The sequence below is a fragment of the Phalacrocorax carbo genome, chromosome 2 (genome assembly GCF_963921805.1).
Source record: "Phalacrocorax carbo chromosome 2, bPhaCar2.1, whole genome shotgun sequence".
Classification (NCBI taxonomy): Eukaryota; Metazoa; Chordata; class Aves; order Suliformes; family Phalacrocoracidae; genus Phalacrocorax; species Phalacrocorax carbo.
The window spans coordinates 67,547,689-67,566,127 of NC_087514.1; the positions used below are offsets into that span (position 1 = coordinate 67,547,689).

General features: G+C 39.7%; 2 protein-coding genes across 9 annotated transcripts in view; both read left to right on the forward strand.

Moving 5' to 3' along the window:
- Positions 1–5,548, forward strand: part of AHRR (aryl hydrocarbon receptor repressor) — a 71,503-nt gene extending 65,955 nt beyond the window's left edge. Inside the window, exon 10 of the mRNA XM_064443180.1 lies at positions 393–5,548. Coding sequence (XP_064299250.1) covers positions 393–1,512 — 1,120 coding nt within the window. The 3' untranslated portion in view covers positions 1,513–5,548. The remainder of the gene's footprint in view (positions 1–392) is intronic.
- Positions 5,549–10,086: 4,538 nt separating this feature from the next.
- The window catches only part of LOC135311959 (uncharacterized), a 37,524-nt gene continuing 29,171 nt past the window's right edge, over positions 10,087–18,439 (forward strand). For 3 of the 8 annotated variants that reach the window (XM_064443183.1, XM_064443185.1, XM_064443187.1), the window contains exons 1-2: positions 11,647–11,701; positions 17,768–17,801. Coding sequence is in view for 2 of the 8 variants with exons in the window: in XM_064443181.1 (XP_064299251.1) it covers positions 10,614–10,688; positions 11,633–11,701; positions 17,768–17,801 (178 nt within the window). In the remaining 6 variants the exon portion in view is untranslated. Of the gene's footprint in view, positions 10,281–10,596; positions 10,689–11,632; positions 11,702–17,767; positions 17,802–18,439 lie in introns of those variants that run through there. The other 5 variants (XM_064443181.1, XM_064443182.1, XM_064443184.1 and 2 more) reach the window with 4 other exon arrangements.

Below are 18,439 nucleotides of genomic sequence, written 5' to 3' on the forward strand. Positions count from 1 at the left end.
AAGATACTCTTAGCATTTTATACCTAGATTTTTCTGCACACAAATGTTATTTAGATATATCTTAAGAGAAGAACAAAAGTGTAGGGTAGTTATCATGCTGTACTACAATATTTAAGGTCTTTGTGAACTGTGTGCCTGAGATGGTAAATGTATGTCAGAATTTAAATGAAACAGTGCCACAGAAAGGTAGCTGTGCTTACACATTGACACCCAGATGCACGCACACTTTTTTTCTCTTGAACAAACGCGAAGGTTATATGGACAAAGGTGTGAGAGTCACATATTAAGGACGAAGTATTGCTTGAAATGTATGTCGAGCCACTCCATTTGTATCCCAGAAAACATCCATTTAGAAACCTGATTGACTGATTTTTTTCTACTGTTATTGAAAGGGAAGAAGATGAACAACTGAAGATGCCAAGCAGTTTTGCCAGTTTGAAAGGAAACCTGGAGGGACTTTCCTATAACAGTGCCATCGAAACTCTGGGCCAGTGGAAGCATCTTAACTGGACAGCAGTAAAAAATGAACAAGATAATGTAAAAGTGAAGTTTGAGCCTCATACAAATGGTGAGTGTTTTATGCAAGAGGAACCTCTCAGTTCTAGCACATCAGTTTTAGGTGTTCAAAACAACTGCACCACAAACAGTAGCTGGACTTTAAGAAACTCAAGCTCTTCTTCTATGACCCAGCGAATGAACACATGTTCAAACAGGAGAGCTGCATCATTCTACAACAGAGACCAAAGTTTCTTGAATTTAGCATCAACTTGCCCTTCCCACTGGGGGAGTGCAGAAAGCTGCCAGTCTTACTTGGGCGTACAACAGCGTTGTGCAGAGAACTATGTGCCGGACCATCTGAAACTGCAGAGATCATTAATATCCTCAGAGTCTCTTTATGACGCAGCCTTTCCCTTGGAGATGCCTATCAAAATGGAATATGATTCTGATTCTGAAAACATTGCCGATAACTACCTGATGTCACAAAACCGAGGCTGGATGGATGAGAATGGCTCAGTGAGAAAGCAGGTGTTTAGCTACCCCAGTAGAGTGCACCTCAAAACAGAACCGGACCTCTATGAGCCAGCCTCACCTTGTCAGAAGCCAAGGCACTGCCTTTACACGCCTCATAATTGGCAATGCATAGTAGCAAATCATCCCAACAACCTAAACCTGAACAGACCTTGCAAGAGTTCACGTAGCAAGGAGGTGGCCCCATTTTGCCCTCAGAACTCCTCTGGGTGTTTGGAAAGCACGCCCGACCTGCCGCACACGGCATGCTATAGCCACTTCTACAGCCCCAGCTCAGGGGAGCAGAAAGAGCAGAATAACGAGGTGTTTAAAATGCCGTGCGAGTTTAAAAATGCCTGCTTGGTCCAAGCAATCAAGCGTGAGCCCCTGGATTCTCCACCATTGTCCAACAGTGGACAGAACAGAGTACACATGAGCTTCCCTGAAAACACATTAGCAGGTCCTGTGCCTCATAAAACCACTGAATGTACATTTTTACAATAGATTTTATAACATTTGGAATATTTATAATGCTAAAAGCAAGAAGTTGTAGATTCTCTTCCAGCTGGGTTAAATGAGTTACTAAATTTAAAAGCCAGTGGAAAGATTTTGAGTGTGTGTGTGTGTGAGCGCGCATCTGTGTGTATGAAAAACCAGACACACACACACACACATACGCACACCCCATATACCCTCTACGCCTCCTACCACCCTTCTCTTAGTGATCAAGAGAAAGAAAGAAAGAAAGAAAGAAAGAAAGAAAGAAAGAAAGAAAGAAAGAAAGAAAGAAAGAAAGAAAGAAAGAAAGAAAGAAAGAAAGAAAGAAAGAAAGAAAGAAAGAAAGAAAGAAAGAAAGAAAGAAAGAAAGAAAGAAAGAAAGAAAGAAAGAAAGAAAGAAAGAAAGAAAGAAAGAAAGAAAGAAAGAAAGAAAGAAAGAAAGAAGGAAAACAAACCTCAGGCACAGAAAAATAATCAGTACTTACTGCACAGGTATACCTGCTAATTTGTCTTTATCATCTTTCCTCTCTTGCCTACAATTCATTGCCAAGGTCTATCTATTTCTGTTTCCCTGCCTTTGTTCTGTTTGTTTTTGTCAAGCTGATGTGATGCCTCTGTGCAAAGAGAAAATGTTTATGGTCTTCAGTGTGGCCAGTTTACCTTAGGAGTTTTTGCATTATTTTTTTTTTTGCAACTCTAATAAGAAGCATCAGCTATTCCTTTATCTCAACATTAAATTGATGGCAACAGGCAAGGGCTTCCCAACACAACTTCTTAATTCAAAAGGGTAGCATTAATTAAAACAAATGACTTTCATAAAATGCATTAGAAATTATTTCACCTCAAACTGAAGGTCTTCCCAAGTTTCCTTTATAATACTAAGGTTTAGTACCCATATTTTTCCATTTTAAAGCCATCAGCCTTTCATGTTGCTTTTTGAAAAACTGAACAATGGGAAGTTATCCACTTCTATAGATGAGTTACAAAGTGCTGTTAAATGAACATGAGAAGAAAATATTTCTCCAATTATTTTTGTTGTTGTTACTTGTAATGTTAACAAAGGAAATGCACTTTTTTATTTGATAGTATCTCTTTGACTGATAGCAGCTTGTTAGACATCATCACATGACATCAAAACCAAATCCCACACTAAGATTAGATATGTTATTTTCAAAAGCATCCTAGTTTCATTCCCAAAAGAAAATCTTAATCTCACTGAGAGCTAAGTGGAGGACATATACCTTTCAAAAGCACTTTGGTGCACTTTGGTGCTTTTGAAAACAGATCCATATGCTTTCCTTTGAACCCAGGCAGTAATGTACTTCCACAAAAAAAATTAAAATCTACAGCTTTTGTTTCTTGTTGTTGTAGTTTGACTCCTGCACTAACTTTTATTTTAAAATTGCACTATTCCAACTTTATATCAACTTCACCTATATAAAAAACACACCATTTTTAAAAAAGCTTAGATGTATATGTGCTTTTTGAAAGAACCCCTATAATGAATGTTTTCTTTTTCAAAATGTTATAAATAATTATAATGTCTTCATTTCTAGATCTACCAGTCACTGAGGGCATGGCTTGTCATGCCAGAAGAGTTGCATAAACTTCTCCCAAATGCTATAAATACATGTCATAAATGTAGTTTTCAGGTAGGGGAATGGTTCTGCACCTGGGACGTTGCTCTTCTCCAAGACTGTCTGCCTTCTCTGGTAGAAATTACTGCCTGTATGTTAGAGTTGGCCGACTGAAAGTTATACATTCTCTGCACATCACTTAAGTGCTTATGAACAATGGTTTGATCTGAAATGCTGCACTTTACACTGAAATGGTTGAGATAACCCATGTACCTTTTGACGTCTGTCCCGCAGAAGGCAGTATTCCCAGCAGAAAGGCAAGAGTGGACAGTAAAGAAGTGCAATAATGTCTTACTGTAGATCAAGTTAAATCTGCCATAGTCCAGCTGACCATACCCAAGCCATTACCTCTTTGTGTCTGAGGTAAATCAGGTCCCTGTTGGCTATGTGCTGCCTCTTATTTGAGACAGTCTTGATATCCTTGGAGTAACGCTCTTACCAATGGGTGCAATGCAACATCAGACCCCTTTCAGACATGAGAATGTGATGGTGGAATTTACATCCCTCTCTGGTACACCACTATTCATGCCACATAAATTTAATGCCAATCACAAAAACACTTCTGGGCAAGCAAACTGGTTACTCAGGTAGAGTGAGACTGTCAGATACCAGTGGCACTGCATGACTCTGCCTTATTGATTCACTATCTGCAAAGATAAGAGTAGCAGTTCTTTTTAGACTCTCTCAGAGTAGCTCTCATAGGCCATTGCTTGGCGTGCAGCAGTGGCACTGCTTACATCCCGGTGCCAGACACTCTGCTGTGGCCATGCAGCTGCTGGTAGGGTTGTGCTATGAAACCTGTAATATTCTCTATTCCAGCTCTTTGTGCAGCTGTGTGGCAGAAATGAGATAGTGTGGAGATGGGGGAGTGTGGGAATAGATGGCTGCGGGCAAGTGGAGGACACACCAGCATGACTGCTGAAAAGCTGCTCATTTAATTCTACTCTTGGACTCACTGTCATACCCCTCTGAATGAGAGTACCTGGGCCTGATTTCACACTACCTTGAACCTTCTCTCATCATTTACATTGATGCAACATGACTGTAAAACACTATTATCCTCATCTGGACATGCTGGTGCTATTTTGCAGGGATGTAGGTGGTCACACCAGGTGCAACTCTGTAGGGGACTGTGCCACTGAATGCTTTGTCTGTGGTTAGAAATATTTCCTGCCATAACTGCAGTGGGAGAACTATACCAGCCAGAAGCAACTTATACTAACAACAGAAGTTCTGTACAGGTCTCTCCCTTACAGAACAAAGGCTATTTTGTTGACATAACTCTATTTAAGGCTTTCCTGGTTTATTTCAGTTGGGATGATTTTTCTCCTGTTCCCAACAAACCCAGACACATTTTATGTATCTTAATTGACATTAAAGAGGTAGATGAAGCTTCTGCATGTAAGAGAGTCTAATCTGATGTAAGAGAATCTAATCTAAGAGATCCAACAGCCTTGTAGGAAGATGACCCCCTGTGTAAATGCAGTCAGGTTTGCTTCCTTATCATTACATAAAGTCTGAACCCAAGAAAAACACACTTACCCTGCACATTGCTTTTGAATTTGGCCCACTTAATTTGTGGCTGAGTTGTTATTCCAGGTCTCACGTGAAAAAAATATGATATCAGTGGAATTCTTTCTAGTCTAGGTTATCACACACATGCAGCAACTTCCTAAGAACTGTGCTTATAAAAAGATCAGCAGCTTATCCCCTTTTTGGACAATTGCTAACTGCTGTTGATAGTAAACAAAGACCAGTTCCTTCTAAGTACTTGGTATATTGCAGCATTCGGAAAAAAACAAGAAAACAAACAATAGAAAGAATCTCTTGGTATCTGCTTTTAAGGCACAGATATTCCTTCCTCCTCTCCCCGTGACACATGCCCTGGGTTGAGTCTGGACTGAAATCTGACATTGCATTGTACCCTGTTAAATTGCCATTGATTTAATCTTATAGAAGTTCTTTGTATACAGACATTAATGATCCCCTGACACTGATCAGTAAATAGCAGGAAAGACAGAACAGTTGTTTTAAGTGTTAACATTTTTTAGTGGTTGTTGTTTCTTTGGTATTATTTTAAAAACTAGCACTGAGAAGTAGGGTTTAAGATGTTTTCAATCACTGGTGTTTAGCTTTTATCCTTGACAAATTGGTATTTGTACTCCCCAAGCGCAACCCTGAGTCTGTTTTAGGAGCCTCCAAATGCATTTATTGCAACAATAAAAAAATTATTCTGGTAGAAGAAATGCCTAGTCAAACACTTGTCTGATACGAACTTGGAGCGTTCAAGCTGAAAGAAATGCCTTTCTTTTTCTGCTGCATGCCTCTAATATGTGACTCATGATAGCATTCAAACTTCTTCAGCCATGAACTCTCCAGAGTCTGAGACACAATGAATTAATGATTTCTGGTGTTTGGGGTGCTTGGGTAATTTTTGGTATGAGAGGTGAGCGGTTCTAAAGCTTTGAGAATGTGTCTCCCTCTGAGATGTTACTTGGTCCACAGACAGCAAAGACTGTTATAAATGGTAAAGATTCTGGTTAAGGTCTTGTCTTTACGGAGAATGTGGCCTGATTTTAGCCACCAGCGGACAGCTTTTGAGCGCCATACAAATGCTACTCCAACTGAAGTACACCATTGCAAGCCACTATTTTTACTGAAAACCAACCTGATTTGAGCTAGGGGTAAACTTGTACAGCAAAAAGAGTGGATTTTCCTGTTCCTTCTAAGGTTTGCTGGGATGCAGTTACACCAGTGGCTGAAACTGGGGCAGACCTCCACTGTAGGTAACACTAGAAATAATTTATATTCACTTTAGACTCTCTAGATACCAAAGGAGAACTTTGTTTTGAAAATCTGAAGTGAGCAGTGTGCAAGGGGTAAACTGGTTTCAGGTGGTCCTTAGTTTGGAGATTCAACTAGTGAAATGACATTCACTGTAGGAATTCTCTGTAGGAAAGACTGACTTCCTACTCCTTGACTGTAATAGGGTAGTGAGTATAATATCTATAATAGGTATGCAAGAGGTATGATTAAATCTCTGTGATTTAATCACCCTTCATTAGAATACAGTGATGTATTCTTAAAATCCTTAGAACTAAGTTTCCCCTGGATGGCATAGAGAGGTCTGACATTTGTGCTTTGGCCTGTTCAGTAAGACTTTAGGTGCTGATGCTTTGATATGGTATTGAGATCGACAGGGCACGTTCAATTCTTTGGGAAATTCCTAGTGCTTAAAATGCTTAAGTAGAAGGCAACAGGCCTGAGGCAAGGAATTCTGTGGAATAAGATCAGCTTCTGCTGCCTAGAAGCCTTTCTTAACTCTTTGTGTTGAAGCCATATTGGAACTTAAGTAGGACAGCCTCACCCACTGCAGTTATTTCGGAAAAGCCATTAATTTGTTGTAATGATGTGTGATGTTTTAACTGAAATAGTTAAAAGGCACCATTTCCCCTACCTGTGAAGACATACATTGGCTTAGGGATTGGGAAAAAAGTTAACGTACTCATTTTCTTTTATCAGAGTGTCATGTAACTGAAAAACCCACCCTCAGAATGACAGAGGTATAGAAACATTCTTCTATTTTTCTTCTATTTTCTTTTTGCTCTCTTCCTTTCTCTCTACTGTCTTAGTGTAAACATTCAAATGTAAAGACTTTTCTGATTATATTGAGACAAAACCCCTAAACCTAAACCAGATCACAGAAAATGTCTCGCTAGAAAAGGGGTTTCTTTCCCTGGAGTTTCTTCGTCTCTTTTAAATCCTGCAAAGTCCCATGTGAAATCATGTGTTGGAACTGAAGCAGACTCCTATAACATACATAATGAGCAAAGAGATTCTGCAGGTGGCCATGCTCAGGTTGTAGTCACAAGGTTCTTATCTAGCTGAAGGAGGCTCATATAAGAGGGCTGCCAGTAGCTTATGTTCATAGACACTACCACCCTGACAAATATATCTTTGTTGTGTTTGAATACACATGGCATATGTTCTTGTCATTATAAATACATTTCCCTATCAATCTATCAGAAATGCTTCTGAATAAAATCATCACTGACAGGCTGAAAAATATACTAAAACCACAAAGTACTTCTAAAAAAAACAATGTATGGAGATCCAAGCACTTGCCTGTGCTTAGGCAAAGACTTTCTTTGGGTGGAATTTTGGAGGGAAAGTAAAAAAAAATTGTTAAGACAAATTTTGGGGAGAAAAAAGATCACTTTGATTGATATATTGCTGTCAAGGTGTAATTATTCTGTGACTACAGCATTAATTCTCCACCCACTGCTAATAATGCCCTGCTCTGAAATAATGTCCTTCTTTTTTTCTTTAGAATTGAAGTTATAAATTTTCAGGCTGAAAATAATTTCTTGAAAACAAAGATTGAGGTAATTCAGTGCTAAGTTGCATTTCTCAGTCAGACTGAAAACATCATTCTAGGAGGCATGAAGTGCTCCTGCTCCTTTCTTGGGGTTTGTCTTCGAAACTCTGGTAAATTCAGTGTCTGCATCAACTCTCGTGCTGCTGGTCATTGTAGGTTAATTGTGCAGCTGGAGCAGTCTGATGCAGTCTGATGTTTCTCAGGATTTTCTTGATGCAACAGGGCTCCAGGGACAGCTGTACAACAGCCAAAACAGCTGTACAACAGCCAAAACTTCCAGTTTCACATTTGCATCGGTAGAATTATGGTATTCTGATGACTAATACAAAAATGTGGCAGATGGTAATGGAAAGAACATGAGAGGCTTAGTGAGTCTCAGTAACTGTATTTAATTAAAAGCCTATGTTAAAAAAATCAGGTGAAGTTCTGGTCTAGAGCTCCCCATTTAGCACAGGAGGGTGTCATAGGAATTACACCGCTGCTCTGCCTCTTCTTAGGTCACTCCTTGGTCTCTTCCTTCCTTATACAACTACTCTCCCTTATGAACCTCTTTTTATCTTTTTTTTTTTTTAAACTTTGGGACCATATGTATCCTCCTTTTGTTCATCAAAAATGTGAGATAAAGAGAGGCAAGCATCAATTCTTGTGTGGTTTCTTTTAAATTTTGTCCTTCTAAGAAAGAACTTCAAAAAGGCAAAAGTTTTCTCAATTCTTAGTAAAAGTATTTGGTTTTCTTTCTACTCTTATCATAGCCAAAAAGATTCTTCCGCTACATGGTCAATAAACTTCCCTCTTCTGAAAAGGTCCTTCCTCACACCCTTCCCCCTCTACAGAGCTTCTTTACAAAACCAAAGAACACTTTCTTCCTTAAAGGCAGTTGTGTCCATCAAAAAAAATTTTCCTTTTTCTTCCTCTAGCTTTTCTACCTTTTTGATTTTACAGGATGGTACATTGAGGCCTCCACCCTTTCTGTTTTCTGCGTCTGTAGCTTTGTTTCCACTTCAGGCATACTTCAAAAGTTTTGCCAAACAATGTTAGGCTGAAGTGCAATCCCCCATTTCCCCCTCCCCTCCTTAATAAGACAGAGGTACTCACTAATTACAGCTGTACTCCTAAAAGAGACAAAAAGTCACTTCGCTGGTGAAATATCGTCCTCTCTTCAGGATACTGTACTGCCAAGAAACTCTGAGCTACCACCAGCAGTTTAGTTCTGCAAGAATATATACTGCCAAATCCTTTTGTGTTTAGACCTGTTCTCTCTTTCAAAAAATCAGGGAACTGATTTTCTCCTATTTTGCTTCTTTCTTTTTTTTTCTACATGTGTTTATTCTTTCAGTGTGCAATTGCACTTTTAATATGCAATATTTTTTTTTTTAAAGAAGAGTATGGAAGCATTACACAATATGTACAGTGCAGTGTTTCCAGTTAGTCTGTTTTAGGTTTTGAGATTAGAACCACAAAGAACTATCAGGTGTTTTAATGTGACTCCATGCAAAGCCCTCTGACTGTTACAGAAATGCCCATGAAAAAGACAAGTAATAAAATGCATCTTGAAAAGGAGCATAATCTGCCATCAAACTCCGCTAATAATCCTGTATTCAAAATGCCAATCCTGCACCTCCTGAAGAAACGCAATGGAAGACAAGATTAGACAACAAGGTGCGTGGAGATCTACCAACAGTTTTGGCCTAACTGGTATTGCACGATTCCCAAGATTCAGGGCATGTTTCTGGAGAGGAAACCGCAACCACCCGAGCATTATTTGAAAACGTACCAGTTTGTGGATGTAACGCGTGCATTTAGGCAGGTGATGGGGGCACGCGTGCTGGCTCCTTTGGCAAGCTGAAGTATCGAGGCAGGCCAGCAGCGGGCAGGCACAGCTCCAGCCCCGATGGCCTCCCCGGGGAGGTCAACCCACAGCTCCGGCGAAAGCAAAACCAGTTAACGGAAATACCTTTGTTACCTGTAACCTGACCAGTATTGACTGTGCTGCTTCATATACAAGTATAATAGATGTCAAGATGTATCACTAGTGGGCTAATTAAATCCAGGCAGTAAAACGTGGATTCGGTATTTTGGAACTTTGTTAAAACCGGTGCACTTTTCTGTTATTTTTTTGTACTGTTTCCTCAGTCTGCTTTTTAGAAAGAAGTTTCAAGTGTATTTCTTAAATTATATTTTACATTTATTACCCGTCAGAATTGTAAAATTAAGACATTTTAAAATAAATATTTGCATTTAAATTAAAACCGTTGCCGAGCGTGTTCCCTGCCCCTTCTCCCAGGGCCGGCGGTTGCAAACCTCGGGCCGAACCGTCCTTTCGCTTGCGCGCCGCCTCCTCCGGCCCGCCAGGGGTCGCCAGCAGGCCGCCGGGGAGGGCGGGGCTGCCGCCCCGAAGGGAGGGGCGGGCTCAGGCTCCCAGCCGCGCCAGGCGGTGCTGGCTCCCCATTGGTCGAGACGGGAGGCTTCTTGCCTATTGGCTGCTTGCCTATTACCTGCGCGTGGCGCTGGGGGCTGTCGCTGGTTTCGTCCCACTGGGGTGTCTCCTCGTTGCTGTGAGGCAGCGGAAGTGACGAGCGGGGAGGGGTTGGGCAGGCTGGAGGTGCCGGCTGCCGCTCGGCGCGCGCGCCGTGCGGGGCTGCTGTCGTTACCGGTCCGCCGGGGGACGCGGCGGCGGCGGCGGCGGCGGGGAGGGCGGCGGGCCTGGGCGCTGCCGCTGAAGCAGGCGCCGGGGGGCGACGGGTGAGAGCGCCGCTGAGGTACCGCCGCGTCTGCAGCGGCTGGCGGGAGCAGCGGGGGTGCGGGTGCGGGCGGCCGGGGAGCGGCGCTCCCTGGGGGGCGGCTTCTCGGTGAAACCTCTCCATAAGGACGGGTGGGGAGGGTGCCTGTACCGGAAGGCTTAAGGCTGTAAAGGTGTCCGAGCGGTAAAAGGCGGGGTTTCATCTCGAAATGCATTGAAACAAAACAATCGACTTAATTCTTCCGACTAACGTTTCCCTCCTGCCCCCGATTGTTTGCTGAAAAGTGCCGTATAAGCGAGAGTTGGGTCTATTTATTTTTTCCCATTGTGTGCAGTGAACCAGTTTTGCAGGATGAGCGCGGTGACCGAAGAAGTTAAGCCAGAAGATGGCAAACCGGAATCTGAAAAAAAAATATTTTATTGTGAAGTGAGTGCGTTTCTTGATGGCTTTTCAGACTGTACGCTAAAACGCGGGCCTCGGCTATTGAAGACCCTACTCATAGAAATGCAGACCTAACCTAGATGTGGTGTGGCAAACTTCTAAGTGAGAGAAGCTGTTAATGTGCAGAGTAACGTGATCAGTCCCTGGAAGAGCTGCTTATTTTAGGATTCGGCGAATCCAGTTTGTTCTTGAGCTGTCACAGGTGCAATATAATGGTCCTTAATTGTTGTCTCTTGAATCTCTGTGAAGTATTTCTCGTAGGCCACTGCAAAGGCTCATTTATCTGTAAACACTGGCTCAGAACATGTTAAATTTGTCAATCGTATATTCTAGCAGTAATTTTTTTTTTCTGGGACAGTATACCGAGAATAGACAATTTTGGCATATACTAGTCATTGGTTTTTTAGCTAAAGATAGTAAGAAATAATTATTGATCTGTATTGTAATGGTGTATGTGTGTCTGGCTCTTAATGAAATGCAGATGTCTTCTGTCTTCCTCCATTGTTTTTCTGCTCCCTTTGATGTAACAATGAACTGAGTTGCAGTTATTCCAGGGCATAATTTTGTCTCTGTTCCTTTCTAGTCACTATATGATCATCCCTTTTTGCTGGCTTTCCAGCCTGGAGAAGTTTAGAGAACTAAGAATCCAGAAAGTGGTGGTAGGAGAGAATGGGGAGGCTCTTAAAAGAATAATACCACCTGGTGTATTTAAACATGTATTTAAGTATCATTTGAACAGCATTGCAAACTATTTCTGGTCACTTTAGTGGTATGCTGCTCTCTAAACACCATGCAAATTGTACTGTTTAAGCTAAAGAAGACCTTGAGAATTATGCTGTAGAGATGGATGTATTGCCACTTCTTACAACTCACCAACTGCAGAATATCCATAGCATAACTGAAGATGTGCTTTCAATTTATCTTTTTAGGTTTGTAAAGTTCCGTGTATGAGTTCTATAAGTCTTCAGTCACACTACCGTGGTGCAAAGCATAGAAAGGTAACCTTTTTCCATATTAAGTGTATATGCAAATTTAATAAAAAGTCTGGGAGTCTTGTAAAATTACATAATTTTTCATTTGGCTTCAAGTGATTATCTAACTCATTGGTAGATCTACAACAGTAATTTGCATGAAAAATCCTAAAAAAAAGATGAGGTGGGACTATCACAATGCTGTAACTTGAAACATCAACCCTACCTAAAGGTAAATGTGTGTTAATTGTAAAATTAACATTTGAATTACACAGAAGTTACAGATGGTGAAAGAATGCAAACATCTGTTTTGGATAGAGTTGATAAAAGTATTGCTTTGTTTTCCAAGTCTATATAACTCACCTGTACTGTGAATAAAACTAGCTTACCTGTTCCTTTGGTAGTAACATCAGTTCAGATTTCTTGCAGGATTGATAAAGGCTTAAGTACCAAGTCCCATGGTTCTGTTGGTTTAAAGCATCTCAATAGCAGCTTCCTGATTTACTGCCTCTACTTGTTTTGTACTTAAATTATTAAACAATGTTCTGTGAGGCTGTATTTAGGGATGAGGCTTTTAAGTGTTTGACTGAACTTTTGACTGTTGATTGGCTGATTATCCTTGTTTAAAATTCCACATTTTCAGTCTGTGAAGTTGAGATATAAACAGTTGTCTGTACTTTGTTACTTATGATTGCTGTCATCAGATTGTTTGTATGTTGTGGCACTCAAGTGCCTGCTCTGATGTCTTCTTGATGACATCTTATTCTTCCTGGAACACTAAAGACTAACTGCAATACTGTCTTTCTCAAGTGTTTGTGTACCACTTTTGTTTCAGTTGTAGATGAGGATCATCTCTTGGTTTTGAAGACAGATTAATAATATTTTGTTACTTACTTACTGATCGCTTTAACAGCAATGACTGTTATTTGAGTCACTGGCTACACTTTCTCCAAACACTTTTCCCCCCAGGATTCTGTCCTCTTGTTCCCTGTTGATCCAGTAAAATTGTACAGTACTGCAGTATTTTTCGTGTTCTGCCAAATGTTCTTGCTGATGCAAGAAGTTCTTTTGGGTTTGTACTTGTTTCTTTTTGTTTCCTAGCTAGCCTTCACAGCAGTCCAGTTATTGCTCTTTCTCACTTTTAAAGTGGAAAGACTAGTGATTATTTTCTTAGAAAATCTGCATGTAGTTTTCCTTCCGTTTCACTCTTGGAAATCAGTGTGTGCCAGGCTACATCTCTCAAACTTCACTGAGTTAATGAAGGACTGCAAACTGATAGTGAACAAAAATCAGGCAGGTTCAAAGGATGTATGCTAGATGTTAAATGTTAGCAGTGGTGTGTGGAGCCCTGGTAAGTCCCATGACGGCATCTCTGTAGGAATACCTCTCCAAGATTGCATCATCATAGTCTTCGAATACCTCTAATTCCTCACTTTAAATTATGAAATCTATTGTATGTTTTGGCGGAAGAAGATAGAATTCATTGAGTTATCACAAGAAGTTTTTGTATCACCAAGTTAGAAGTAACTGTAGAAGTCCTGAGCTTATATTCCTTTCTGATACAGGCTAGGTGTTGATAGTGAATAGCTCTTAGTTTGTTCCTTACTAGAGGAGTTCCTGTTCAAAATAATACTAAGGGATGTCCTGGATACATAACAATGAAGAGAAGATGGTAGTTCTTTATCTAAATTGCAACACTGGCCAACTCACCATCCATTTCTTTAACTACTTTAGTGAGATGACTTTTTTCTTTCAGCTACCTATTTGTTTTTAATATGGTATCGGTAAAGATACTTTTCTTCCACCAGAAGAACCTTCAAAAACACAAGAAATAACCCTTCATCAGGAGAAGGACAGTCACTGGGAGGAAAATTCCAAGAAACAAATGTAAACACTTGCTACATGTGTGAAATGATTCTCTTTTCATTGGCCTACATTTCCCATATCTATTCAAAATAAAATGCATTCTTTTGAGTAGCTGCACTAGTAAAGCTTGACTATCTGACAGATTTGTAGGAATACTTCAGTTGACTTTGTGTACATGGTTATTGTTTGGTTATTCTGGATTTTGGATGGTACATGAGATATTTATCTAGGTTACTTCTGCGTACCTCTGTTTCGTCTTTATATGTTGATTGGTTTGCTCCCCCCTATGTCAGTAGCATTGACTCCTAAACAATAGCACCAGAATGCATAGCTTATTTGAAAAAGGCCACTTCCTGGATGTGGAAGCGTACTTGAATAAATTTTATTGAATACATTGCTTCAATAAAACTAGGGAGATTTTTATTAGTGACCTATGTAAAATCAAAGAATTAAGACCTCTTATTTTTCTTTAAGGAAATCCAGTTCTTATGTGCTACGCTTCTCAGACTCAAGATATTGCTTTTGATGAGTTAGAGATTTTTTTTTCTCTACTGATTCTCAGTCTGGGTGTTTGAACTGACGATGCCTAAATCCTTTGCTGCTGGAGGGTGAAAATATAAATAAGCTGCCATGAAGAGACAGGTATTGGGGAGACTACTCAGATTTGTAAGAATAAAACTTCTGTGCAATTTTAACTTTTACCCAGAACATCTTGTTACTTCTCAAACTAAAGGAGAATAAGCTTATACCTGAAGCCTCACGGAATTCCTTTGACTGTGGGAGGCTAATAATTCGGTGCATTAAGCTGAGTCTAAGTACTTTCAAGAAAGTGATTTCTGAGTTTTCATTTGTATATTTGCAGGCTTAATGCTCTGTAACCCACTAGAATGATGTGTGGTTGATTTCAAGGGATAGAAATAGACTGGATGACATATTGTGTAGTAAAATAGATGTAATTAAAAAATATTTCAAGCAAATGATTAGTCAGTGCAATGACTTTCTTCCTAGTTTGTTACTAGATTAGGTTTTGTTTATTTGAAGCCTTTTCTGTTGGCACTTTGAAACTTATGTGAATGTTTTTTTCCAAACAAGTCTCGGAGTAGTTGCCCTAGTCAAATAACAGATTATCAGTTATCTAATTATATAAAATTGTGGCTGCCCCTTGCATTTTATGATATATGAAACTTTAATGTACTTCTCAAATCTTGGCTTCATTTACAAAATGTTAGGTAGTATTTTTCTATATGGTGTATCTCTTCTAGAGTGCATTTAGTTTCTATCCCTGACAGCTGATTCTTTGTTGTAGCAAGAGTCTGTATTTCTTGTTTACTTCAGTGGTCATGATGTGATGCTTCTCTGTGTCCTTGAACTCGAGTGCTAAGCAGAATACATGTCTAACTTTTTCTAGTGCTGATAGTTCCTGAGGCCAAACCCCCATAAAAAGTATGGATAGACAAAAGATTGTGGCATTGGGATGAGTACATATCTTGTGCATCAAGTGCCTTATGAGCTTGGTATATCTGCATACGGATGGGTTTTGTGGTTTTGTTGCTGCATAGATATTAATGGGGGTTATGTGTGTGTGGAAAATGGCTTGGGCAAAATCGCATTCATGCGTGTGCATATAGTCCTTAGCTCTTTAGAAATTGGAATTAGCTGTACTATATACTTTAAAACAGTTGAATGTTACTTTAGTCATTATAGTAAAATGGTTAGAAAAGAATGCTTATATACAGTTGCTAATGCTTTTCATTGAACCAAGTCTGAAAGAGTGATGGGGTTATACTGCACAAATGGTGGATTTGTTTTTATTTTTTTGACAGCTGAGTGAAAAGCTAAATCCTTCTGAAGGAGCAGTTACCAGATAAAAATACACCTGCTATTCAAATACCTGGAATATGATAGTATGTGATATACTTTATTCTGGTTTTGCAAATATCTGTTAGTTTTAGTGCTCAGTTTGCTAGAGGGGAAATCCCAGAGTGGATTATGTTTTCCATGTGTTTTGAACAGCCCATTGCATGTGTGGCGCCAGAAGACCGTTGCCTCTTCTGTGAACTGTATTTGGAACACAGTTAAGATTGTTTCAGTTCTATCAAGGATTCAGGGTCCTTGCCCTCTATTCATATCTGGGGATAGATAGGGCAGAAGTGCCTACTGTGTTCCAAAAGGAGAGGAATGTGTGTTCAGGACTCTGCAGCCTCATTAGGAACACGGAATGTTCAGATCTGAAGAGCGTTGTTACTTTTTATTTTCACTGTCTCAGTGTTCTCATTTCTGCTGTACCTCTTGCCCTGGTTGTTGTTCATCAGAACTCGTGGTTGAAAATACCTGATGAACAGGCAACTTTTCTATCCTTTTTCCAGCATAGCTGATTTTAATACCATACAAAGCATTTTAATTGGACATTTTTGTGTTGATACTTGGAAAGTTAACATAGGTAGGTTTCAGTTACAGGAAAATCGCCTTACTGTTTATGTTTTGTCTCCAGAAGTATGCTATTACGTTTTGCAGCTTCTCCTCATGATCAAAGAGGCTTAAACTGTAGAGTTTTTTTCTGTTACAAAAAAACTTGATTTGCTTAGTATAGGCTTGAAGAGTTAAAATAAATATAATTTTTGTGTATGGGCTGCTAACATCTAGCTGATGTGACTTCAAGAGTGTATATACGTAGGAAAAAATAAGCTATGTTTATATAATGCTTAACTATGCATGTGAAACTCTTATTAGATAATCTTTGCTTTGGAAAACTAATTTATGTAGCCGCTCTTACAGTGTGTGTGGGAGGTTTGGACCCTGAAAAATGGCAGGTTTTGAGTTTTGGCCTCTCAGTTAGACACTTTGTTACAAGTCACCCTGACTTTTCATAGTTCAAAAACAGCTGTTGCAACTTCCTTGCAACGCATGACCCAGGACCAAGAATAAGTTTCTTGCTTAATGTGTGAGAATCTTCATTCTTGACATAGCTTTGGGTTTTTGGGTTTTTTTGCTTCTTGCCTTTTTTTTTAAGAAGCCTTAAGAAGGGGTCACAAGATAAATGGACCCATTAGCTTCACTTGTGCAACTCCATTTCTAACATTAATAAAAACCATAATCCAAGTGCAACCGAAGTTGAAGCTGATTGTCTGAAAATGGTCAGGAAGAAAACCCTTTGAGCAGCAGCTCAGTTGTTAATGTTTTCTAGTGAGTCTGAAAAGTTGGGTATGAGCAGCTCTTTGTTGTAAAACTCTGTAGAATGACAAGTAACCAAAACACTTGCGGCAGCATAGCAAGGGAGAATGTGTCTGTATTCTAAGCTTTTAAAATCCTGCTGAGCTCATACACCACTACCCACTATCCATGGTGATACTGGGACTTAAGTAACTTCCTTTTTTTATAACTGCCATGAAAGAACAGCTATTTGGCTTCTTAAACAATTAACTATTGTGTCAGTCTTGCTTCCTACTGAATTGTCACATTGCTGTGCAGCATCTCTTCCATGCCACTGAATACTGAAAATATAGCATTCAACTCCATGGACTGCTCTAGGTAGACAGCTCCTTTACCGGTAGAATGATCATGCTTATTGTTTCATTCCTGTAAATGGCAAGTTTGTGTGTGTTTGCCAAAAAGTTCTCAGAATTAGTCAGGATCGTTTTAGCCACGTTCTGAAATGGAAATTTAAGTTTCTCTTTTCCTTAGATTCTGCCAAAAAGCAATCTGTTCCGGATTCAGCTGATGAAAACCACTTTTCCTGTTCTTCATGATACGAATGAACTTTTAGGAGATTTGGGTAGCCTTAAGGTTTAGCCAAATGCACTCAGAATGGGGGGGACACAGTGGTTTTTTGTTTTGTCTTTTTCTTTTGGGGCGAGTTTTCTTTTTCTTTTTTGTTGGAACTACAACTTTTGAAAACAGGAGCTGTAATCCTGCAGAACTTGGATTTGTCTGGCATCCTTGATATTGTGTTTCAAACCGTAATAGTCTCTTAAAATTTCATTAATAACAGGGCTTTCTTGAGATTAACCTTGTATTAAGTGTAAGTACACTTTTGCCAGCACTTCCAGCTTTTGCAGAAAATCATAAAGGCTCTAACTTTTCCTGTTCACTAATGGAACCTTTGGCCTGTAATGTAATTCATCTGCAAAGGCTTCTCAGGAACTACAGGGTTTTTCCTTCAAATGGTGCAGTTCATTAATTTCTTTTTCTTATTTTATTTTGGGATGACTTGCATCTTCATAATTAAAGAAAGAGAAAGCCCTGAGACCCAAGACTGTCTATTGTAAGTATAACACTTTTTTTCTTTCCAGCCTCCTAGGGTAGATACTGCTTGGGGATTTTAATGTTTGTTGATTTTTCTAGTAGTTCAGGTATTTGTATTTGCCAGATCTATGTGTCTGTAACCGTGTTGCTCTTTATATGCTGAATATTCTTCTGAGATTTCCATCTAGTGAACTTCTAGGCAAGAAATATTTTAGAACATGAAACCTTATTATGCCTTTCCACATCTAAATATTTGTATTTCTGTCTAGTAGAGGGTTGGATAGTCAGTATTTTAGTTTCTTACCTTCCCAGGCTAAAGCATCTCCCACTTGTCTGTCAGCTTTATGCACTCACTGCCAAGCTTCAAGGGGTATGCTAAGAAGCTAAATCAGCAGGCTAGCAGAGCACTGTTGCAGATGCAGCTGTACTAGTGCTGGAGTTGCTTAGCTGCATCACAGGAATGTTATGCCTCTCTTTATTGTAGTGGACTTGGCAGACTTGAAGTAGCAAAGACCTATTCATGGTAAACTCAGTTGCTGGGGTATCTTTTCCCCTGGAAACTGAGAAGGTGAATCCAGACTGTCATATGTCAATGAAAATAAGAGTTGTGGTGAGAGGCTGAAAATATGGGATATAACTATCTTGCAGTGGAAATGG